Raw genomic sequence first — 26,417 nt, 5'->3', positions numbered from 1 at the left:
TCCAATATCATGGGCAAAATTACTATGTGACATAAACAGTATAGTAGTGCAATTGTTAACATAATTGCAGTGCAATTCTTGTTATTATTTTTCAACAAGATACTGTTGCCATCTGCTGGCTTTTATTATGTATGCAGTCATAAAAATAATCAGAAAATGCCTAGCAAAAAAAAAAAGTCTGCACTCATATCTCAGTACCACAGATAGGATGTTCATGTCACTGATTATCTATGAGCAGCACTCCCTCCTAGTCTTTTGCTACTGCAAAATAACTATTACTATTTCCCACAATACCAGAACCCCTTAATAAATGCAATAAATCCTTTCTTCCTGGAAATAATTATGTGTGGGGTGGTGGAAAATGGTCTATTGGTATGAATTTAGCCCTCATTGTTTTATTTTCCCAGCATTCCACTATTCTGAGATCAACTTCGGTAACATTCTTCTTTTGGTAGTTCTGAATCTCTGGGCTGGCTTAAGGTTAGGCAGAGAGCTCTCAATAAAATCCTGGTATTTTCCATAGCAACAGGGCCTACAAGAACATGGTATCTTTTAGATTTCAGATGAAGACATGTGCTTGCAGCAAGCAGAAGAACTGAACACTCTCCCATACAAAGGACTGCTATGTTCTGCCACAGGGATGAGAAATAAGTGGCCTCCCACATATTGTTGTGACTCCCCCTGCAGTGCAGCACCCAGAGCAGGCAAATCGGTTTACCTACCCTAAAACCATCTCTGTAGGAGTCCTGTCCTCATTTTCACAGGGACACCCTACAGGAAATTCGGGAAAATAATAGTCTCAGGCCAAACAGCAGCTAACTGATAATACTTAGAGGATAACTGCTAGCCACTTCAAGTCAACAGCTAGCTTGTAAAAACATTACACTACAAGAAAACTAATGTCTTGGCTGCCTCTTTTATATGATTTCCCTTTCCTTTTCTGTATTTTCATGTTTTGCATGACTGGAGCAAGAAGTTGAGTTTTCTTTTCTTTTTTTAATGTCTGGAGAACAATTAGCAAAGGAGGGCGCTGTGTGAAACTCAATGTAAGAACTGGTTTACACACATGCATTTTAAAAAGCTTCCCTAGCAGTTGTTGTTGTCTAATCCCCTTATTTATTTAGGGTTTCTGTCTCTGATGTTTTATACCAATGGAAACCCAAACAGTTGCATTCTCTTGATGAACTTTCCATCGTTCTTAAAAATGTTGTTGTTACCATTATTTTGCAGCTACAGCAAAGGATGCAAGCTGATGCAGGAAAAAGGTCAGCGTAAAAATGTTCCTTCCCTCCATAACTGGGAAGAATCTACCAATATTTCTTGCTGCCATTCTGCTGTTCACATCCGACCTGGGGCAATTGTCCATGCTTAGGCAGGGTCACCCAGGCTAAGATGCAGAGTGCTACAATGTGCTAAACGCTAGACAAAAGCACTTTGCTGGGCGTGATTTATTGTAGCAACAGGCCTTGGCAACAGCTTAAGTCCATAGTGATGGTTTCTGTGAAAAACAGGAGACTGAGCTCCCTGTTCTGCTTCCAAAGAAGCACTTGTCACAACATGGGTTGCAGCACTTCCAGCAGGGCAATTGTCAAGGAACCATCATCCAAGAATCCGCATCAGAGCAGAGAAGTCAAAAAGCAGGTAATACGTTGCTTAGATTTTTCTACTTCTACAAATGGTTAGACTTTCCAATATCAGTGTTGACACGCTTTGCTTCCTTTAGATGGGAGATCACTAGAGAATGGTGGTATCTCTATAATGTCTGCCTTATTTACACATCTAATGTAGCACAATGGAAGCAAATAGACTCCTGTAGGAGGCAGCAAAATCTCAAAGACCACCTCTACCCACATGAACAAGTCCAGGCCCTGCCTTCAGACTTCATCAGAGGCCCTTTCCCACGTGCCTCATCTGACGTGCAGAGGTGGCAACATGAAAATGGGCTTTTATGATGGTGGCCCCCCACCCATTTATCCCTTTACTGTGCCATTCATATTTTTAGTGGGGTTGGGTGGGAATTGTCCTTTTTGTTGCATTGCCAGATGAGCACTTTAGGAAATTTTGGTGTTGTACTTGATTCTTTTCTTCAGCTTTTAAATTGATGCTACCTATTTGCATTATATCTTGTTAAGTCACACGATTGTTTTATACATTAAATGTCTCAAACAATGATAATAAACGAACACCCCTCCTGCATCAGCAGTAGAAGAGAGATTGGTTTCCCTCCATTCTCTCTCACAGCGCAGGCTGAAGCCCAGACTGCCACAATTACAGCATTGATCAACACTGAATTAAAATGGATTTACCCAACACAGCTGATTTGAATCACCTGTGCTGAAAATGTATAGAACACAATGCAGGTGCTACAGGAAGTTATGTTTAACGTGAGAACATGAGAAGTGCTCCACTGGAACAGACCAAAGGCCTGTCTATTCTAGGATACAGTTTCCCCCAGTGACCAAACAGATGCTATGGGAAGCACAAAAGCAGGATGTAAAGGGGATAAACGTTCCTAGTTAATGTAACAAAAACTGATTTTGGAGAAATGACCCCTGTAACGGTAATCATGGTTGCTATCATGTGTTAGGCATGGTGATCCATTTTTCTAGCCGCCTTGACTTCCAGTATTTTCCTGCATCCGCCCCCCCCCGTCTTTTCTTATTTTTCATACTGTGAGGGGAGTGTGTGGACAGGGGAATGGAATGTTATGCACCATTGCATGTAATCACTGTACAGATTTGTGCAGTTCTCTGCCAAAAAAAAAAAAGGTAGCAGTGCAGCAATGGCAAGACTAACAAGCAAAACCTATGTCAATAGGAGCTGGGTTTGCCTGTGTGGCTTGAAAGAATCTACTGCTGCATCAGCACATATAATTTGGCTGCAATATATGGTCAGAGACAGTGCTCTGCTGTCCAGTGCAATGCACATTTGCAGTGCAAGCAAACTAAAGGTGACGAGATGCAAAGTAGGCCTGGATTAGTGAACGGGGGCTGCAGTGAAGCAGCCAAGTTTACAACAACCTTGATTACTTTTTACAACTATCACCACTGTCATACCAGGGTGGAGGGGACTAATCTTCCTCAGTCCTTTTCTCCCTCTTTGGCAAGCTTCAGGAGAACAGAATAGACTTAAACAATTGTGCAAAGAACACCAGCAAACTCAACAACTGGAGTTTGTTCTATACAGTATAAATTTTGTGCAGATAAATGCTGGTATCAATTTTTCCGCAGGCTGAAAATGATCCACTTACTGGAACAGTTAACAGTGTCTCTCAAGGTGGGTCAATTGCTGAAGATTATTCTGGTGAAGGAAGGCTGCCAGACAGCAGTACGGAAAAGCTACCACCAGCTAATGAACAAAATACAGGTGTGAATTACTAGCAACTTAGTAACACAAAGCAGTGTTTTGTGTTTGGTAGCAGGTAGAGCCATTATTTAACACACTTCTATGTTCTGTGCACATTGCATTGTGTCCAGTGATTTTTTTTAAAGGCCAATTCTTGCCCAGATGTTTCATCTGTTTATTTTCTTTCTAGTTTACTTATCCTTACTCACACTCTTCATGCATATACAGCCCACAGTTGCAAGGAGCTGCTCATGGATATGAATATAAACATTGGAAGCTGCCTTCTACCAAGTCAGACGATTGGTCTATCTAGCTTAGTACTGTCAACACTGATTGGCTGTGGCTCTCCCCAGGGTCAGACCAAGAAACTGTGCTGCCTGAGACAAAGGACAAGATGGTGCCCCTTTCCCATTTTCATGTATAGAAACCAACGTGATAGTGTCTTTCACCATACCTGAGACTCCAAGAAAGGCTATGTGGCAACAGAGGGGAATGGCTGAGGGACTTGGGAAGAATTGTAAAGGACTGCTGCTGCTACTACCCAGCACCAACAGCCTTCTGAAGTGCTTTCCTCATTCTGCCCAATGGTACGGCCAGTCCTGACCTCCCCAGGATTTCAGTGTGGAGTCTTTCCCAGCCTTACTTGGGAGACACCATGGTTTGAATTTGGGACCTTTTGCATGAAAGCATATGTTCCTATTCCAGCATGCTTATTGAAATGACCACTGGAAATAATTGGGAGTGCCTAGCTGTCAGTATTGCTGAGTAGAACTGTTTGTATATAAACTGAAAAATTCAGAAATATGTGCACTAGAATGCACAGGAACAATTGGGGGGACGGGACCAAAAAAGGAACAGTGATGTAGCCACTAGTTGAAATATGCAGCAGGCTGAACGCATTCCAATTTGAACCAAGGCCTGTGGCATGACATGACATGACATCATATCCTGAGATGTTTTGCCATACAAACCATGCTGATTGGAATGGGACACAGGACAATAACTTAGGATAACAATTATCTTCATAATCATGTCTTGCCTGCAGAACCTAATAGGCATCTGATTGACCAATGTGAGAACAGGATGCTAGACTAGGTCTGCTGATCTGATTAAGCATAGAGAGCTCTTCTTGTGTTCAGATATAAAAGCGGATACTAGAACCAGGAAAATGGAGGCTGATTCAAAGTAAAGCAAATTTTCCTCTTGCTTAAATTTAATAGAAGCCCAGTTCAAAGGAAGCCGAGATAAACTATAAATAGTTTAAGAGGATCTATAGATAGAATGTGAATCCACATAAACTGAATACCATGTGCAGGCTAAATATTTTTGGCTGGTTGAAGATGGTGTGAATGATGCTGACTTTTTACTGTTATAACAGAGTTTCTCTAAAGTTTCTAGATGCATGCAGTTGCCGCTTCACTATGCAAAAATTCACTTATCTGAAATGAGGAATTAGTACAGTGGTACCTCGGGTTAAGAACTTAATTCGTTCTGGAGGTCCATTCTTAACCTGAAACTGTTCTTAACCTGAAGCACCACTTTAGCTAATGGGGCCTCCCGCTGCCGCTGCACCGCCAGAGCACAATTTCTGTTCTTATCCTGAAGCAAAGTTCTTAACCTGAAGCGTTATTTCTGGGTTAGCAGAGTCTGTAACCTGAAGCGTCTGCAACCTGAAGCATCTGTAACCTGAGGTACTACTGTACTCAAAACTCATCATATATACCACAGATTCAGCTATCTGAACAGAGAGCATAATTTACTTTCTCACTTGCCTTTTGCTAGTTTGGAGGGGGGCAGGAATAGAGGAGGTGAATGATTAGACAAATCAGAGAGCATTTTTTTTCATGGCTTTTCCCAGGGGTATTTTGGCTTTTGAGGGTCAACATTCCATGGTTGGGAACACATTAGAAATTTTCCCATGGGAATCAATGGAAATTGTCAACTCATTATACGAACATTCACCTAATGAACGATTTCTAGGGAAGATACTGCATTCAGTAAGCAGGACCTGCATCTATTGTTGTTGTTCAGTCGTTCAGTCGTGTCTGACTCTTCGTGACCCCATGGACCAGAGCACGCCAGGCACGCCTATCCTTCACTGCATCTCGCAGTTTGGCCAAACTCATGCTAGTAGCTTCGAGAACACTGTCCAACCATCTCATTCTCTGTCGTCCCCTTCTCCTTGTGCCCTCCATCTTTCCCAACATCAGGGTCTTTTCCAGGGAGTCTTCTCTTCTCATGAGGTGGCCAAAGTATTGTACTGGAGTATTGTACTGGAGCCTCCACTTAAGGATCTGTCCTTCTAGTGAGCACTCAGGGCTGATTTCTTTGAGAATGAATAGGTTTGATCTTCTTGCAGTCCATGGGACTCTCAAGAGTCTCCTCCAGCACCATAATTCAAAAGCATCAATTCTTCGGCGATCAGCCTTCTTTATGGTCCAGCTCTCACTTCCGTACATTACTACTGGGAAAACCATAGCTTTAACTATACGGACCTTTGTCGGCAAGGTGATGTCTTTGCTTTTTAAGATGCTGTCTAGGTTTGTCATTGCTTTTCTCCCAAGAAGCAGGCGTCTTCTAATTTCGTGACTGCTGTCACCATCTGCGGTGATCGTGGAACCCAAAAAAGTGAAATCTCTCACTGCCTCCATTTCTTCCCCTTCTATTTGCCAGGAGGTGATCGGACCAGTGGCCATGATCTTAGTTTTTTTGATGTTGAGCTTCAGACCATATTTTGCGCTCTCCTCTTTCACCCTCATTAAAAGGTTCTTTAATTCCTCCTCACTTTCTGCCATCAAGGTAGTATCATCAGCATATCTGAGGTTGTTGATATTTTTTCCGGCAATCTTAATTCCGGTTTGGGATTCATCCAGTTCAGCCTTTCGCATGATGAATTCTGCATATAAGTTAAATAAGCAGGGAGACAATATACAGCCTTGTTGTACTCCTTTCCCAATTTTGAACCAATCAGTTGTTCCATATCCAGTTCTAACTGTAGCTTCTTGTCCCACATAGAGATTTCTCATAAGACAAATGAGGTGATCCGGCACTCCCATTTCTTTAAGAACTTGCCATAGTTTGTTGTGGTCGACACAGTCAAATGCTTTTGCATAGTCAATGAAGCAGAAGTAGATGTTTTTCTGGAACTCTCTAGCTTTCTCCATAATCCAGTGCATGTTTGCAATTTGGTCTCTGGTTCCTCTGCCCCTTCGAAATCCAGCTTGCACTTCTGGGAGTTCTTGGTCCACATACTGCTTAAGCCTGCCTTGTAGAATTTTAAGCGTAACCTTGCTAGCGTGTGAAATGAGTGCAATTGTGCGGTAGTTGGAGCATTCTTTGGCTCTGCCCTTCTTTGGGATTGGGATGTAGACTGATCTTCTCCAATCCTCTGGCCACTGCTGAGTTTTCCAAACTTGCTGGCATATTGAGTGTAGCACCTTAACAGCATCATCTTTTAAAATTTTAAATAGTTCAGCTGGAATATCATCACTTCCACTGGCCTTGTTGTTAGCAAGGCTTTCTAAGGCCCATTTGACTTCACTCTCCAGGATGTCTGGCTCAAGGTCAGCAACCACATTACCTGGGGTATATGAGACCTCCATATCTTTCTGGTATAATTCCTCTGTGTATTCTTGCCACCTCTTCTTGATGTCTTCTGCTTCTGTTAGGTCCTTTCCACTTTTGTCCTTAATTGTGGTAATCTTTGTACAAAATGTTCCTTTCATATCTCCAATTTTCTTGAACAAATCTCTGGTTTTTCCCATTCTGTTATTTTCCTCTATTTCTTTGCATTGCTCGTTTAGAAAGGTCCTCTTGTCGCTCCTTGCTATTCTTTGGAAATCTGCATTGCTTGCCTTCTCTCCCCCGCTATTTGTAAGGCCTCATTGGATAGCCACTTTGCTTTCTTGCATTTCTTTTTCATTGGGATGGTTTTCTTTGCTGTCTCCTGTATAATGTTACGAGCCTCCATCCACAGTTCTTCAGGCACTCTATCCACCAAATCTAAATCCTTAAACCTATTCTTCACTTCAACTGTGTATTCATAAGGAATTTGATTTAGATTGTATCTTACTGGCCCAGTGGTTTTTCCTACTTTCTTCAGTTTAAGCTGGAATTTTGCTATAAGAAGCTGATGATCTGAGCCACAGTCAGCTCCAGTTCTTGTTTTTGCTGAGTGTATAGAGCTTCTCCATCTTTGGCTGCAGAGAATATAATCAATCTGATTTCGATGTTGCCCATCTGGTGATGTCCATGTGTAGAGTCGTCTCTTGTGTTGTTGGAAAAGAGTGTTTGTGATGACCAGCTTGTTCTCTTGACAGAACTCTATTAGCCTTTGCCCTGCTTCATTTTGAACTCCAAGGCCAAACTTGCCAGTTGTTCCTTTTATCTCTTGACTCCCTACTTTAGCATTCCAATCCCCTATAATGAGAAGAACATCCTTCTTTGGTGTCATTTCTATAAGGTGTTGTAACTCTTCATAGAATTGGTCAATTTCAGTTTCTTCAGCACTGGTAGTTGGTGCATAAACATGGATTACTGTGATGTTAAAAGGTCTGCCTTGGATGCGTATCGAGATTATTCTATCATTTTTGAAACTGCATCCCAGTACAGCTTTCGCCACTCTTTTGTTGACTATGAGGGCCACTCCATTTCTTTTACGGGATTCCTGCCCACAGTAGTAGATATGATAGTCATCCGAACTGAATTCGCCCATTCCTGTCCATTTTAGTTCACTGATGCCTAGGATGTCAATGTTTATTCTTGCCATCTCATTTTTTACCACATCCAGTTTACCAAGGTTCATAGTTCTTACATTCCACGTTCCTATGCAATACTTTTCTTTACAGCACTGGACTTTCCTTTCGCTTCCAGGCATATCCGCAACTGAGCGTCCTTTCGGCTTTGGCCCAGCCGCTTCATCAGCTCTGAATCTACTTGTACTTGTCCTCCGCTCTTCCCCAGTAGCATGTTGGACGCCTTCCGACCTGAGGGACTCATCTTCCAGCATCATATCTTTTATATGCCTGTTGTCTTTGTCCATGGAGTTTTCTTGGCAGGGATACTGGAATGGGTTGCCAGTTCCTCCTCCAGGTGGATCACGTTTGGTCCAAACTCTCCACTATGACCTGTCCATCTTGACCTGTCCATAGCTTCCCTGAGTAATTCAAGCCCCTTCGCCACGACAAGGCAGTGATCCATGAAGGGGCCTGCATCTATTACAATACAGTTACTTGAAAATGATTTTGCTTGGTTTAATTCAAATTGTCAATGCAAAAGAAATAAGATTTTATAATTATGAAGCTGCAAACATTATTATGTTAGTTCCTGTAATCTAAGGACTGTGCTGCAGCATAGAGAGCTTGGGGGGAAATGTTGCAAATTGCAGCACAGGAAAAATGGATCTACATTAGATGTGCTCCAGGCAAAAAGGGAGTTTATGATTTACAGCACAATCCAATGTGCCTGAATTTAATGAACTGAATTCAATGGGATTTACTCTCTGGAAAGCATTACAGTATAGGATTACAGAATATTGGTCAAAGATTGTAATTTAGGATAATAACAATTTTGGACATGTTCATCAATTGGACATGGTTACTCATCATCATCAAACCTTTTATTGGCATCACATGCAAACATCGATAACAAATCAATACAAAGTTACCACCTCCCCAGTGTCACAAGTCATTTACCAAAAGATGAGGGCGGAGCAGTCTATTGTCAAGCCTCTGAGTCTCCAGGGAGAACAGATGTTGCAATGTATTTAGACAACAGAAAACTAGATAAAGATATTTAGCCACTATCTTGGTGAGCTCCTGATCAATCCCCAGTAATAGAAAATGTACTTACCTGGCAGGGGAGACACCTTGATCATGTATGGTTACTATTTTATGATCTTTGGTTAAAATGGTTAATAAAAAATGAATGGGACCTTCACAAGAAAACTACAGCTCACATTCACTTCACAGAGATTTCACAAATTAATTTTCTGATGGCTGGTGTCCTAAATGCTCAGACATCACAGTATAAAAATGGTTTGTGAGCAGAGGACCTGTCTGAAACCATTTCTATTTTGCATCAGCATAGATTTAGGTTATAGTGCACAATTCTCCCATCCCCCAACTTGACTCCCCTGTTCTTCATATTATGGAACTTATAAAACAAAAATATGAATTAATTCAGAGGACCGAAACTTAATAACGACATTTAAAGAAATGCCCTTGTGTTGCTTTTTATTATGCTTCTAAAAATAAAAAATGTAATTTAAAAAAATCCCTCATATCAGAAAAATAATAATAATTAAACATTTATGTTTGTGAAGACATCAGAGGTGGACTTTCCAAGAAACCGGTGAGCTTAACAGAAAGAGAAAGGCAGACATCATCAGACATATTGGAGGAGCTTCGGATGCAAGGAATAATCAAGACCTCAAGTGCAAACTCTAATAACAGAGCAGCAGATGATATCATGGTAAGTAAATATCAAAACTAACAGAAATACACTTTCCAGTCTGAGCTGATATTTTCTGCAGTGAACTATGGGTTACTCCTGCAATGGCTCTTTCTTGTGGAATTGAGAGTTGAGTTAATTAAGCTGTTTATGTAATGTATGAGAATTATTATATTATTATATTATATTATATTATATTATATTATATTATATTATAGTAAACATCCCTGTTACTATCTCTGGTGAAGGTTGGTATAAAAATCTCTACATAAATAAATACATTTATTATATTTATTTCAATCAATTTATTTCTGAAGGTCTCCTAAACCCTTATTAAACCCCACACTTTCTTCTTCGTTGCTCCTTATATCTAAAACTCCTTCCCAAAACACCCTCAAACCTTGCGGTGCTTCTTGTAATGATTAGTCAGTTTTTTCTTTTCAAAAAATGAACTCATAGTGACTTGCAAAAGACACAAGATGAGTAAATAAATATAAAACGAGAATTAAAGCAACCTAAAATACTCACAACAAATATACAAATCCAACTCAACCTCATGCCACTCAAATATGCAGAGAACTAAATTCCAAAAACCTGAGTGAATAAAAAAAAATACTCAGCACCTAAAAACAGATAGTGAAGGCACCAGGTGTGCCTCCTTGAGGAGAGCATTCCACAACCAGGGAGCCACCACTGAGAAGGCTTGTTCTCATGTTGCCACCCTCTGCACCTCCCTTAAAGGGAGCACACAGAGAGGGACCTAAGATGAAGAATGCAGGGTCCAGTTGGTTCATGTGAGGAGACATGGCACTTGAGGTATTAGGGTATTTTTTTTTCTGTTTGGCATTTTAATCCAAAATGGCTTTCATTGACAAAAGAAATAAACACTCTGTATAAAGTTGACATGAACTGAAAAAATGCAGGAGATGGAATATAAGGTTCAAAAATAGTAGCAAACAAGTTAAATCCTAACATTGGAGATAACATTAGCAAGACTCTGAGAAATGTATGTACAAAAGTAACCTAAACACAACCAAGTAACTATGCATGCCTACTTTAAAGTATATTGTTATGTGTTAAAATAGATTTTCATTATTTCTCTTTCTATTTGTTTGGTTCTTTTCAACATTATTTATTCACATGCATGCAGAGAGTAGAATAAGGTTATTCCCCTTTGAAAAACAGACTTCCTTCACAGACATATGTAAAATTTTACTATTTCTACAGTTGATAGATACAGGAAATCCACCAAAGAAACCACCAGCCAAACTGGAAAAGCTCGAAATCAAAAGGAAGCACATAATTTAGCAATAGAGGACTCTGAAAACAAACAAGCCATGTGTTGAAAAGAGAAGAATCCACTAATCTGACTACATCATTCTAGTATCTGAATACCTAATGATCAATAATGTATGTAACATCACAACATATCTTTGAATTAGGAAAGCTTCTGTTCCCCATGTTACTACTGAACTTGGCTCTTACTGGAAGAGGTATTTCTAAACAAGTTAACTGACAGAGGCTAAAACAAATTTGGAATTTTCTGCCTTCCTGCCATCCTATGATATGATTAAATTCAACATTCATCCAGTGAAATAGACTCTAGTCCCAAAATGTAGTGCCACAGTAAGTGTTAGGTCATTAAGGTGCCACAAGGCTCTTCGTTGTTCCTGCTTCAGCATGCAATCTACAGTGTCGTACCTTGGTTTACGAACACTTAGTTCACGAACAACTTGAAACTCGAACGTCACAAACCCTGAAGTAGGTGTTCCAGGTTGCAAACATTGCCTTAGAAGCCAAACATGTGGCGCGACTTCCATGGCTTCCGATTGGCTGCAGGACGCTCCTACACGTATTCTGTTCGAAAACCAAGGTATGACTGTACTGATAGAGCTGTAACTCTGACAGGAAGGTCAACAGCTTCTAACGACAGTCTTACTCAGATAGTCTTAACGTGGGTAAAACTCATGCAAGGGGTTGGGGAAATCAAGATTGCTGTGGTTGACCATGACCTTCACATATTCAAAGTGGGGTTTTTTTTCATGCTGAGTATGCATGCAAGTTCTATGCACATAGGCTGTCTCCATGCACCCTTCAAAATAAAGGGTACCAGATCATACATACAGGGACTATGCACCTATAAACAGCGTTTGAAACTCCCATTGTTCTAGGCATGTTTTGTGACAGGGAATTTCATTAATGCAGGCTCTGGGCACAGATAGGACCTTTTTTCTGTCTCCTCACTTCCAGCCACTCTGATGACTGGAAAAGGACCCTCATAAGAATATTAGGGGAGCGGGCACGCGAAGTATGGCTTTGTTTTTTGCAGTCTTCAGATGAGGATTAGACCATGTGAAAAATGAACATAATATTTTAGCTGCAGTTCATTCATTTTCAGCTTTGTATTCTTGTTATAAAAAAGTGCACCTAGACACTCCATTGTGGCGTCCATAACCTAGGTTTAAGGTACCATTTAGCTCCTAGCTTTCATATCTGTTTCTATAAATTGTATGCCTGCAAGCTTTGTGCTAAAAGCAATGATTAGTACATTGAGGCATGGATGGGATCTACCTTTGCAATACCCATCTCTCCCCTCCGCATGTTGATTATATTCACATTAATAATTTGTTTGTGGTGCTAGCCTATGTGTATGCATGTCTCTACAAATGTTGTATCCCTACTCCATTTAAAGAGGCATCTCTTTTCAGACAAGAGAAGAGCAACTGAAAAAGGAATTGCTGACTGACAGACCATCACCACTAACCTCCCATGAAAGCAGAAGTACAGGGAGTGACATAGACTGTTCAGCTTCTGAAGTTGAAAAAACTTCTAATACTTTTCAGTTGCTTTCCTTAAATCTGGGTTCAGGAAGCTGGATAGAGAAAAAAGATTGGGATGATAATGTCAATGGCAATTTTGAAGGTTTTAGTATGGTGGAATCAGATACCACTTATAATACAGTAAATGAAGCATTTTGATCAGTACAATTTCTTTCAAACATATTGAGCTATAGAAGTTAAATATCTAGGTTTTCACCTGCATTAAAATAAATGTACTAAAAACCAAACAAAAACATTTGATTATGGTTTAATTTGGTAGGATATTTTCATTTCTCCCCCCCCCCGACAAATAAGAATATGATGTTACTCATTCTAGCAGGATTGTTTATTATTTTCAAATACGAAGCAATTGATACAGTTTGTAAGTGAATAAATATTAAGAGTTCATGAAGAAGAATAACAAACTAGAAATGGACCTTTAAAATGGTCTCAATGTTGGCTGTTTCCACTGTAGAGCAAAAGAAAACTTTGCCATCCTAATCACTGAGGTATTGATAGAAGGAGGGATAAACAGTGCAATCCTACATATGTCCACTCAGTGAGAAGTAATTGTATTGTTGCAATGTTAGCACTAGCACTGCCAATGAACTATGTATCGAAACATCAGTTAAACAATTTAGATTTTAAAAAGATAAATTTGCTGGGAGCCCCAGAGGAGAGACAGAAAAATGAACCGATAGAGCAGAGTCTTTCCCATTTGTACATAACTGTTAGCTCCATTATTAACATAATCAGCCTTACTTTGTGTCCACTGGTGGCTACGTTAACAGAAGTTATCCAACAGTAGGCTGTTCCCAGATTGAATGTTCTAGAATTCAACATGAAAGCAGGCAAGCCAGTAGAGTTGATCCAGCAAGGGCAATGCCTAGGGGGACACAGGCCTCTCTACCCCCTTATTGTCCTTCTTGATGCAGCCTTGCTTCTACAAGGGAGTGGGAGGTGAACATCTGTAGTATTCAGGATAGCATGTCCCGCATACGCTGCTAAATAAAGATGTGCTGCTGTCAGCAGTGCCAGGACCAGTTATGGTTTTATGAAATTGGGAAATTTGTTCCTTTCACAATAACAGGAGAATTGTGTTGTTGTTGTTTTTTGGCATGATGTGTGTGTGTCTGTCAGTCCCCACTACCTGAAACATCCCCATTACACCATGGATATTGCTTAATATGTTCCACCCTTAACATTTTTCTGAAAAATAATGCTGGCGGACTTGTGAATGTTTTGCAACTTTTATGCTTCAGATATAAATCTCTCAAGCAATAAATACATGCAAACATGTTAGCCCAAAACAGCCATGCAATTTCACATTTTGCATCTGCAATCTGGGATCGTCAGGAGGTGGTAGAAGGAAGCAAAAGTGGCACAGTGTAAAAAAATGAAACACCAGTGAGTGTTCATGCAGTTTATTGCAGAGAACAGTAGATGGAGCCCTGGTGAGCGTCAGCACTGAAAAGCTTACATTCAAGTCAAAACTGGAGCACCAAAGATGTGAGGGAGCTGATGCGATAACAGCCTTCACCAACCTGGTACCTCCAGATGTTTTTGACTACCATTTCCATCAACCCCAGACACCATGGGCTACTGGAGGGCACTAAGTTGGCAAAACCTCCTACATAACATTCCATACTTACATTGCACTGTCTTGAAGCTCAACATTTTTTGAAGGCTTAGTTTCGGGTTTTTGTGAGTGCTGCATAAAAAGCAATAGTTTTTTTTAATCCAAAGGTGCTTGGATATGAATCTCTGATCTTGCCCCCCACTGCCACATATCTAATTATTGGGCCGCCAGCTCCTTGAACAAAACAAATATAATAATAATTTATTATTTGCAGCCTACCCATCTCACTGGGTTGCCCCAGCCACTCTGGGCAGCTTACATGGTTTATAACTGTTACTGACAGATACTGACACCCATTTCAGACTCCTGCCAGTAACCCACCAGCATAATGTGGCTTGATGCTGTGAAAAATGTATAGGATCAAAAGGTATGTTCAGATTAGGGCTGAGAGACAAATCACAACCATCCTTTGAAATTTGTACAACCTTGAATCTTGCCATGCAGTTTTCTAACCGAGCATTGCGTGCAAAAACACTTATAATGAGCTGAAGTGCAGCTTCATCAATGGAAATAGCACGCAACACAGATGGGGAACTGGACTACAATTACCATCATCCCTAATCTGCTGTCTGGGGCTGATGGGAAATGGAGTCCAATCAATGTATGGAAGTGTCCGGTTCTTGACATACAACAATGTAATGTATTAGTGGGAAATACTTTGGAAAAAAGGAGAAATTTGCACTAACATGCTGCTAAATTTTCAGGACAGCTTATAAAAATAAATTTGCAATATGGAGAACAGAACTTATGATTGGAAGAATTAGAAACAGAGAGAAACCAAAACCCATACCTAGTTCAGCTACAATGGAATTCAAACCAGGATCCTTGCTTCCTTGCCCACTGCACTATCGAGATTGCTGGTCAGAAGAAGGTATTGGTGAGTTAGGATCGAGATGCATCACCAGAGTCCTGAATCCCGCAGCCTTAAGAATAAGGTGACTATCACAGAGCCAGGATACCCCTTGTGGCTAAGCAACAGAGGCACGAATGAGTTTGTCTGTTTCTGATATATCCTTTATGCCGCTATGGTTAACAGATCTCCCGAAGTGAGTTTCTTGTTCTTTCGTGCTATTATAACGTATTATATTACACCTTCAATTTGTGATGTTATTAGACAGATTAACCATGTTCCTAATGCTTCTAAATTATAAACTAGCTAAGCAAAAGTAGTTGTTTCATCATCATTACACTGCATTCTGAAATAGCTACCAGGAAAATATATATATATATGGTTGAAAGTAGGGGTGGGGAACATTTCGCAGACCTATGCCACATTCCTATCTGGGTGACCTTCCAGGAGATACATCCCAGTGATGTGCAGGGCCAGAGGCAAAAGCAAACCAAGCACTGTGTGTTAATTTTACCTTTCTATAGCAGTCTGGTTTCTACACACATTCACACCCCTTCTCTATCCTTGATTCAGGAAACTGAGAGGTATTATAAGAGTCCAAGGACACACTCAAACCAGGCTTCAGTACCTGCATCAGATTTCAGTTTGAGTTTATTTGTTGGTGCTTTGAAAGCACCAGTCCAACAAAAGCTTTATACTTGAAAGTAGCTAAGTTATGTCTTGCATATTACACATTTCGTTTAGCTGACAAGGCAGGACTCCTACGATCCATGCATTTCTAGTCTGCACTAATTCCAAAATATGGATTTCCAGCCTGACTTAAAAATAGACGTAGAAGAATGCTTGAAATAGCCTACATTCCTATCAACAAGTGATAACCAACTAACCTTGTGGTGTTAAAGCTCACCCAGGACACTGGTCTAGAAAGGAAGACATTAGATTACTGGGTCTTCGGTGCCTGAGGTTGCATCCATACTTAAGTTACAATTACTGCACCATATTGCTAAAGCCTTTAGGAACCAATCTGGGAAGGTCAGTATGATTCCAGCTAAAAGCCAACATGGTCCCTTGCTTGGGAAGCGAATAGTTTTTTAATTAAAAAAAAATAGAATGAGTCCAGCAATCCTTTCAATGTGCTTGTGATGCAGGTCAAGCTTTTATTAGCTACACAAAGTGCATTTAAAAAGCACAATATCTAATCCTGAACAGAGGGAAAGAGGGCACTGTGACATAACATTTTCCAACAGCTGCCATAACAACATGCTCCTTGCCAGACAACTGTAGAATGCTGGAGACAGGCCTGCACATTTCCAGCTCCAAGTCTAGCTACTGTGTTTGAAATATCAAAGCATAAGCCACCACACCAGTCTACACTGCAACATATCCTTTTCCGACTCTGTCAAACCACAATAATTCTTCAAAACTTTATTCTGGTGGCTAAGAGGGGTGTTCCTGGGTCTTAATCAGCACTGTAGCAGGGAAAAGGGGCAACATATCACCAGAGTATGGTGATAGTAGAAGCTGAAAGCAGAGAAACTCTTGCCATACTGCTGCTAAAGAAATTCATATGCCTGGGGAACTAATGTTTGGCCTGTTTTAGGCAAGAGTTGCACTTGTTTACAGACCAGGGGAGGGGAAAGAGCCATCTTGGTCACTAAAGCAACTATCGGCATGTATCTGTGTAAAAAGTGCCCTCCATCAGCTGAGACTGGTGTGTCAGCTACAATCCCTCTAAGACAGAGATAATCTGTCCACAAATATCCATCGGCCAGACTAGGCTACTACTATGTATTATGTAGGGCTGCCTTTGAAGGCTTCTCAAAACTTCATTAAAATATTGCTTCTAGCCTACGAAATGAAACTCATCAACTGGAATATGTCTCATATCTTCAACAACCATACAGTGGTGCCCCGCTAGACGAATGCCTCGCTAGACGAAAAACTCGCTAGACGAAGTTTTTTTTCGTCTAGCGAAAACCGCGGTTTGCATTGCCGCTTCGCTAGACGAAAAAACCGCTAGACGAAAAGATTCGCAGAACGAATTATTTTCGTCTAGCGGGGCACCACTGTACTGACTCCCACACCTTTTCCAAACAAGATTCAAAGTGCTGGTGTTTACCTTTAAAGCTGCATGTGGCTTTGGACTGGTGTGCCTGAAGGAGTGCTTCTCATGCATAAACCTGCCTCCTTCAGGTGCTCCCAACTGAGTAGCAGCCAATGAAAAATCTTTCTCAATTATGGCACAGGACCTTTGAAATGCTTCCCTCCCCAGGGGCCCACTTAGTACCTGCTCAAAGGTATTTTTGGCATCACACAAAGGCTTTTAAAAATTTTCCTGGGCCCTTTACCATATTGGTCAAATTTGTTTTTATTCTGTTCCAGTTGTGTCCCTGTTGTTTCTGCTTTTTTGTTGTTTGATACAGGCTTTTCTTGTTGTTAAGTTATTAAAGGGCAGCTAACAGAATATTCTGGAGTAGGATTACTGAAAGCGAGGACATATTTCTTAAATAACTAAATGAATGTGAAGTCACCAGCTGGAACCTTTGGATGGTAGCCAATGTTAGTCTTACTCAGAATAGACCCACTGAAATTCCTAGACACTACCAACTTACATTCATCAATTTCAATGGGTCAACTCTGAATAAAGAGTCGGATACAACACCTAGTTGTTCTTATTCACAAGAGCTTGGATTTAGCGGTTGCTATTCACAGAACAGTGGGATAGTTTTTGCCTATGACCTCTGCAGCCTGTACTGTCTCATTTCTCATGCTGTTCAATCCTCAACTTCACATGTTCTCCAACCATTAAGGACCGCTTCTCCATATATGAACCAACCCAGACCTTGCAATTGTCACCTGAGGCCCTTCTTTGTGGGTCCCCTCTCCAAGAGGTCCCGAAGGTGGCAACACACGAACAGGCCTTTTCTGTGGTGGCTCTCCGTTTGTGGAATGCTCTCCTCAGGGAGGCTTGCCCGGTGCCTTCATTACATACTTTTAAGTTGGAAGCCCAAAACATTTCTTTGTAACCAGGCCTTTGGCTGGTTTGTAACTACAGTACAGCCTTTGAAATGTGTTTGTAGGAGAGAGGTTATTGGTGTTTGTTTGTTTGTTATGTATTTTGTGTTCTTACTCATAATTTTATGTTGTGGACATCTTTGGATGAAGGGTGGTATAATTTAATAAACAATAATAATTATAATAATAACCCTCTGGAGCAGATTTTCAGAGGTGGTGGTAGAAATTGGGAAAATTCACCTCTCCCTGTCCCTTCTATAACATTCAGTGAGTGGAGTTCCATTCACAGGATTTCTGGACTCAATACTTTGAAAGGTATTACTTGGTGCTTATTTAACATTTCTCTTCAGTGCTCCTAGCATCATTATCTCACACAAAACAATTCCTTACAATACCACAACACTGTATGCTGGTATTATAATGCACACATGTTAGAGGGAGATTTGAGGCTGGGGGGGGGGGAGAGCACTCACTGTTCAGTCATTCTTCTGAACACACATTGGGGCAGGGAAGAGAGCAGGATTGCACCCATTCAGGGCCCTAGCTTGCCTCCTATGCTAAAGAGCCTATACTCATACAAACTGAATGCATGTAAGCTCTGCTTATTATACAATCAGGGATCCTGCCTACTCAGCATTTCCCCAATTGTGCTGATGGAGCCTATGTGCATAGCTGGAATGGTGCTAATGACTTGCCTAAGATCTCCCACTGGGTTCATAGTTGAACTGAGATTTAAAGTAAAGCACTTTCTAGCACATTTGCATTACAAACCAAACTAAAGCAAGAGCCCTTTTAAACCTCATCTATGAAAACTCCATTAATTACATGGCTACTCTCTCCTTACAGCCAATAATTCTAGTATTCGGTTCAGAAGAGAATACTCATTATTTCTTCCAATAGTCAAACCTTCTTAAAAAATTCACCCCTTGCATTATAATCTGTAACTTTTGCTTGTAAGTTTATAAAGAAAGAAAGCTGAAGGACAATAAGGTGTAAATTCAGTTGTCACAAAATCCAAATGGCACACTAGAGAACTAACTAGACTCCAGTTCATTCCTAAAATCTAGTATTCGCAAAGATGCCATCAATAAATAAACACCATCTAGTATACAGTTGCCTTTGTTCAGTTTATTCCTGCTGATTTATTAATGGCTGTATCTTATTTCCGAATTTAGTTTCACAAGTGAAATTGTAGATTAAAAGAATAGAAATCAACAAGAAAAGAGTACTGTCATGTACACAGGTCTTACTCTCATGTAAGTGTGCATAAGACTATAGCTTAAGCTGCAGCCCTATATGCACATATGTGACAGCACACCCCACTGAACTTAATAGAACTTAATTTCACATAAACATGTATAAGATAAGGCTGCATAATTAGCCCATAACTCAATGAAGTTTTCTCGACTTTACTACGCTTCCCTTTGTACAAAAATATCAAAGGGTTCACACCTGTTAAGGATTCCAGTGTGCTCAAGCTCTAAATAGCTTTCAAATTAAATTTGCTGCCATATATCAGTGTTAAAGTTGTCCAATTATCAACAGGTGCCCATGAGCTGTACTCTTTATGTTTACTACCTTGATAGCATATCATTTGGGACGACTTTAAAGTCTCCATAGCAGGCACTGTCTTTATTTTTGTCATGTAAAATGCCAAGAAGAACATCTGTGCATTATCATGTTACGCTTACTATCTCAATCTTGGCTGTGACAGACAGAGCAGATCTGTTTTCCTTAGGCCTGAAGGAATCTCTCTCGGAATAAAACTAGTCTTGGTGATACTATGGTCTGCTCCTGAAGCATGCAATGTATTTTCTGGAGTCCTTCGCTCTTAGCATACTCAGGACCCAGAAAAGGTCGTCAAAAAGGGAGACAGGCACATTATACAATCAGCAATACATGATAAGCACTATGGCAAGAGGTGTAAGAGTATTTAGGGTTTTCTAGTAGGAAGTCAAATGATACTCCATATAAGGTATGCCTATTTCAAGCATTTCATTAAGAAAACTTTGCTCAGAGTGCAACCATTAGCTAATAAAGCATTTTCTAAGAGCGCACAACTTCAAGCCTTTTTGAAATCACATCAAAAATGCAGCTCTCAGGAGCCAAAACTGTTTTTAATAGAAAAACAGATTATTTAATGTGTTTGTTTTTATCCTGGCATGTGAACTGAAAGCTTTCTGATAGCTCCATCTTCATTTCAAACATAAAAAATACAGTGCCAGATTAAACCCTGTGGAGACCCCGTAGGCAGTCGAAATATCTCCTAATACGTTTTTGTAATTTCCTTCAAAATCAAATCAATATTACTTTGATCTGTTGTCGCGGGGACCCTATAAGGCTTGGGCCGGTGCCTACTCTGCCTATTTGCTAATCCGGCACTGTAGAAGTAACCTCGATTTAGGCTAGAGACGTACCGTATACACACTTACTGAGGAGTAAGTCCCATGGACCTCAGTGTGGCTTGCTTCTGAGTAGACATGTATAGGATTGCACTGTGGCTGAAGTCATAATACCCCCCCCCTTCCAAATGCCTTCTGGGTCATTATCATATGCTGAAATAAACCATTGGGAGGAATAAATAGAGTGGAATATAATCGGTGGGCCTTTGTTGTCTTCAGCAGCCTGCTGAATGACTACATGACATCCCCTGCTCTCTGACATGACAGACATCTGGTGCGTATAAATAAATAAAAAGACTGACAATACTGTTAATGTTAATACCGCTGAATTCAGTAGCAATTGGTAAGCTGGCAAGCTGTCTGCTCATTGCTACCCCTGACAAGAAGTCTATAATAAAATGCATCAGTTAAAACTATTCATTGTAAGCGATAGTCTGCTTCAGGGATGTTATATTATAGCATCCCCAAAAGACACACAGGATGGTCTTCCAATTTATATTCTTTATGGACACTGATAATTTATTTAAAAGTGCAGTAGGAAATAATCCTTATTCCTTACACTGCAGCATTTGTATGAAAGGCCTTAACAACACAATCAGAAATGACTTGGGTTACTTAGGAAGTCCTAGATAAGTTTGTGGCATTTCAGAAACGCGTTGTTAGGACAGTTGAAATCTCAACCTGTCAGAATTCAGTTTTTTATTGTAACGATGACTGTCAGTAACCAAAATCTCTCTCTAATCTGTTGGGAACTAACTGCACAACTTCTGACAATAGAAGTTGTTATTTCTTAGTGCTGCCTTTTAAAGCACACTTGACAAGTACATTACTCTCTCTGGTGGTTTGGTCACTGAGAAACTAAATACTTGGCCTCATACTACTATGCTCATGATGACATCAGAGTTGCGAAGGTACTTCCACAGCAGATAGAAAGCTAGAATCTAGTGCACAAAGAATTCAATATACCCTGATTTCTCTTTTTAAAAAATATATCTGAAAAGAGAATTTTTCTTTACCTCTGTCTTGAAACTCAGGACATAAAGGTGCATCAGAAGTCACAAACACTCCAGGACAGAATAAGTCAAGGTACACGCAGGACCAACACTGAGCTGCAGAAATTCCGTAACTGAAGCACCCTCAAGACTGTGGGAGACAGGATTTGCAGTGGCAATTAGTAATATAAATATGAAAATGGGACAAGCTGTACATGTGTGATGCTTCCTCAATCACAAGCTTAAAAAATCCAGAGCTTAGAAAAAGAGGGATTTTGAATAGCACCTATTTAAATATATGCATGCTTTCAAGAATGTTATATTTACAAATGTGGCACATTTGATAGAAATGTGAATCTTGACCAAGGATAGCCAGTTAGTTAGTTGCCTGTGAGCCAGATATGGTCCTAGACCTCCACCCCAAATTTTCAGATTTTCACTCTAGGCCTTCTACTTGTGAAGACTCAAGTAAAAGCATGCAAGCAGTGAATGCTCATAGAGAAGTAAATGTGACCCTGCTCTCCAGTGTGGTGGCCAATGCATGAGATAAGTAGCTACCAGTATGCCTGTATGTTTAATTGCATGAAATAAAATTGCCCTGTTCCTTTAAGTCATCATACCATAAATTGCCTGTCCTGGACAAAGCTTAAACAAGTCGTGGCTAAGGGTTTGCTCAAAGGACCAGTGCAATCCTAGGCTTGTCTACTAAGTCCCATTGCGTTCAGTGAGCAGCAATCATGAACATACTGACTAGAAACTAGTATAGTAAATATAAATGAACTCAGATGGACTTCTGAGAAAACAAGCCAAGGACAGCACAATGACATAATCTACAACAGGGGTAGCTAATTTATGGTCCTCCAGATGTTGCTGAACTGTAGCTCTCATCACCTCCAAGTATTGAGCATGCTGCCTGAGACTTAGGGGTCTGTACTACAGCAACATACTGAGGACCACAGGTTCCCTATACTGAATCTAGATCATTACATTTCTCTAATATCCCAGTTATTGCAATCTGCTGAGAAGTTTCATGTACAAATGTAATCATTCTGTATTTTTAAAATCAAATGCTGTAGATGCTATACAATCCTTTCCAACAAAGAGTATTAATACAATTAAATACAATAGCAACCTACAAAGAAGTCTAAATAAGAGCATAGTAAAGGTAAAGGTAAAGGGACCCCTGACCATCAGGTCCAGTCGTGTCCGACTCTGGGGTTGCGGTGCTCATCTCGCTCTATAGGCCGAGGGAGCCGGCGTTTGTCCGCAGACAGCTTCCAGGTCATGTGGCCAGCATGACTAAGCTGCTTCTGGCGAACCAGGGCAGCGCATGGAAACGCCGTTTACCTTCCTGCTGGAGCGGTCCCTATTTATCTACTTGCACTTTGACGTGCTTTCGAACTGCTAGGTGGGCAGGAGCTGGGACCGAGCAACGGGAGCTCACCCCGTGGCAGGGATTCGAACCGCCGACCTTATGATCAGCAAGCCCTAGGCTCTGTGGTTTAACCCACAGCGCCACCTGGGTCCCCAAGAGCATAGTATGCTGTCTTAAATAATACTTTATGGTTTAAATGAATATTACAAGGGATGTTCTATAAGTTATGTGTGGGAAGGATATAATTTAATAAACACAGCAAAAACAACCTGATAAAATAGCAAATTAAATTTTCAGCATTGATACCAGGCATTATAAAAACTCATCAAACATTAGAAATCGGGGAAATAAAATATTTAAACTCCAAAACATTCAACTACAATAACGCGTATAAACTTCAGCTTTCTTTCTAGTCAGGATTAGCAGATACTGTATCCAATATCCCTGGACCCATCTACCTTTTTCTTGACATAGCACATAGTACTTTTTTGTTTTGACCACAGAGGTCCTTCATTGATGGCTGGTTGGCAAGAATGGTTGGCATCTGTTTCCTATTACTTACGGTAAGTAGAGCAGCACATAAAGTTACACAACTTAAAGGTCATAAACAATTGCCTTTTGACACTTAAAACATTGTGCCACCAGTTGTGTGGTATCTAATACTAAACAGCCAGCTTTACTATTGTGGGGAGCAATTATAATGTAAGGGTCCTTATTGACCCTTATTCATTACATAAAAAGCAATGATGCAAAATAAGTGTTCCACTAGTAACTAGCTCAACGCACTAGCACCATGAATTATATGAACATTAATATATAATATGATATGATATGATATGATATGATATAATATAATATGTGAGTTTGAGCCCCATGCTGAGCAAAAGATTCCTGCATTGTAGTGGGTGGAATAGATGACCCTTGGGGTGCTTTCCAACTCTACAATTATATGATTCTAAGTCTCAAATACTAGTTGCTAGAGATCGATAATGGGAGGGTGCTATTGCAATCATGCCCCGCTTTCCGTAGGCATTTGATTGGCCACCGTGAGAACAGAATGTTAGATCAGATGGGACTTTTATCTGATCCAGCAGGAATCTTGCTATATATATATTTTGCATTTCTTAAGTTGGAACACGGCTTTCATTTGTCCATCACAGATACATTGGTGCGCTAGAGGTTTACTCTGAGATGTCTTGAAGCTGATCTCATAAAGCAAAGTGATTATGTTGTTTAATGGTGATTTAATTTCAAAAGAACAATTTTATGCAGCAAAGCAAAAGCTTCAGAATAAATATCTGAACCTTGTTTTGCCCTAGGAGACTGAGAGCAAAGTAAAATGTGCTGGTGAAACACACGTTCTGTTTCAGCAAGTGCATACCCGTGTAACGCTCCATAAAGTATGGTTTTGCAAGCCACACTGGGGCACGCAGCCCAAGGCCTCCCATTCTGTTCACAGAAGTGGGTGAACAAACCACAAACAGTTTCACGTAATGTGACATCCAAACCTGGGGTTGTGGTTTGGTTCCTCCTAACAAACCATGAATGCTAGCCAGTTTTATTTGCTTAGCAATCATGATTTGTTAGAGTGAAACAAAAGTACAATCCTGGGCTTGGACATCATGCTAATCCAAACCCTTTGTGGTTTGTCTTTTTGTTCATGCACTCAGGCCGTGTGCACATGATGGTGTATTGAACCATACTTTATGCCTTATAGTGCAAGCCTATATATATATATGTCTACTCAAAAGTAGACATATGGAACTTTATTGCTCTTGCTCTAAGATTAGGTTTCTCATACAGAAAAACTGGAGTTCTGAGGGGGAAATATTTTTAAGCCCTATAGGTAAATTTCGAGAGAATTTTCACTTAAGCTTGAAGTGCAGTTAAAAGTCTGCTTGTTCCTAGCAGTGGAGTAGACTTGGCATGGCAAAGAAAGTAGCAAGGCTTGAACCTGAATCAGGGAGTCAAGTTATTTGATCTATACTGGTTGAATAATCTTTATAACTCAATTCAAGGTGTTGACTCTTAGGAGCTTTCCAGACGGGTGTTTTTTGGGTTTTTTTCCAGTTGTATTCTGCAGCATGTTCCTGACACAATAATATTATGTTAATAGTGGATTTATTCTGCTTTAGTTTGTTCTGCAATGCTTCTTCAGGTCTACCACATTATTGCTGTCCACAGGGGCTATAGTGCAATGAAAGTGAGACACTAATAAACCAGAACATTTATGGTATAAAAAGTTACGAGATTTCAGCAAGAAGCTATGGGGCATGTAATGACTGGAAATAAAGACAGGTAACCACCCAAAACTTCTGCAGGTGCAAACAGGATTAAAAGGGGAACCGTGTGTGACCAACCTGATAACATCACAAGCACAAATCGCAATGAATGTGCCATTTTAAAAGGCCATCTAAAACTCCAAAGGACATGAAAACAAACTCTAGTCATCTCTGCTGCACTACTTACTGGGGGAATTCAAGCAAGCAAATCCTCTCCGAGTTGTGTAGCACTGAGTATTGGTAAAGCAGTATTTGTTAGACGTCTGGCTGTCACAGCTTTGAATCATTTGCCTGCCCTCTCGCACTGGGGCGGGGAGAGCCCTACCTGCTTGCATACTTTCTTTGGACAAAAAGAGCTCAGCATGCTTGCCCAGAGTACAAGTATGAGGAGTCAGAAGCCACCAACCTCCTCTGCTTGCTCAGTCTCTCTTTCGGTGAACCTATTAAGAGCTCCTCTGGATCACACAAAACATTTTGTTCTCACAGTGGCCAGCTTGGTGACTATGAGTAACCCACAAGCCGGACCCAAGGGCAATAGCTCTCTTCTGTTAATGTGCGACCTGGAAATTGGTATTCTGTCAGACGTCTGGAGCAGTAAGGGAGGATTAGGTTTGCTGTACCTAATTTCTGCTGCTGCGGCTCTCAGAGGAAAAGTGGATTTGGGAAAGCAAGCAGATGAGATGAATCCTCCTTCCACCAGCAGCCAGGACCTCTGTCCGCTTGCACATCTACACTGAGCCAAACCCCAGTGGTGTAGTGGAGCAGGGGAAAAGTGTCATCATATTGGCACAGCGGGGGAAATGATGTCACTTCCTATTTACAATCCTCTGCATGCTAAGTAAGCTCTCCACAGGAGCAAAATCCACACAATGTGATCAGGAAGAGGTAGATTAACTTGCCTGCCTGCCTAAGGGTTAAGTGCCATTTTCAGTTTGTATTGAGTCCTCTAAAATTCTTCATGTGGATGAATGTAAACCAGTGAAGGGAGAGCAAAGGCTAAGAAAAAAGCAAGCCAGGTACTAAAGGCATCGTGTCTGCACCGGCCAAAAGTTCATGTTTGCCATCTTATGAAGGGTATGGCTATGGAGCTTTTGCCTGCACATCTGAATAAGCAATGCCAAATTGAATAAAATATTGCGAGGCCCCAGGAAACCCTGCCCCACACAATTAATCAAAAGCCATGGCACCCACACACCATTTGAATGGCAATAACCATCAACTTGGAGGGGTGTGTGACCCCCTCAAATA

General features: G+C 40.6%; 1 protein-coding gene across 1 annotated transcript; it reads left to right on the top strand.

Moving 5' to 3' along the window:
- The first annotated feature begins 1,246 nt into the window (after window positions 1-1,246).
- STMND1 (stathmin domain containing 1) lies at window positions 1,247-12,875 on the top strand. Its single transcript, XM_033154615.1, is given in 6 exon segments — window positions 1,247-1,641; window positions 3,231-3,366; window positions 9,668-9,816; window positions 11,023-11,089; window positions 11,092-11,129; window positions 12,504-12,875. Coding segments are annotated over 6 exon segments (810 nt in total). The 5' UTR covers window positions 1,247-1,491; the 3' UTR covers window positions 12,774-12,875.
- Window positions 12,876-26,417: the final 13,542 nt, after the last annotated feature.

The sequence above is a fragment of the Lacerta agilis genome, chromosome 7 (genome assembly GCF_009819535.1).
Source record: "Lacerta agilis isolate rLacAgi1 chromosome 7, rLacAgi1.pri, whole genome shotgun sequence".
NCBI classification, from domain to species: domain Eukaryota; kingdom Metazoa; phylum Chordata; class Lepidosauria; order Squamata; family Lacertidae; genus Lacerta; species Lacerta agilis.
Note: the sequence above shows the minus strand (reverse complement) of the source record. Positions and strands in the feature narration are given on the sequence as shown.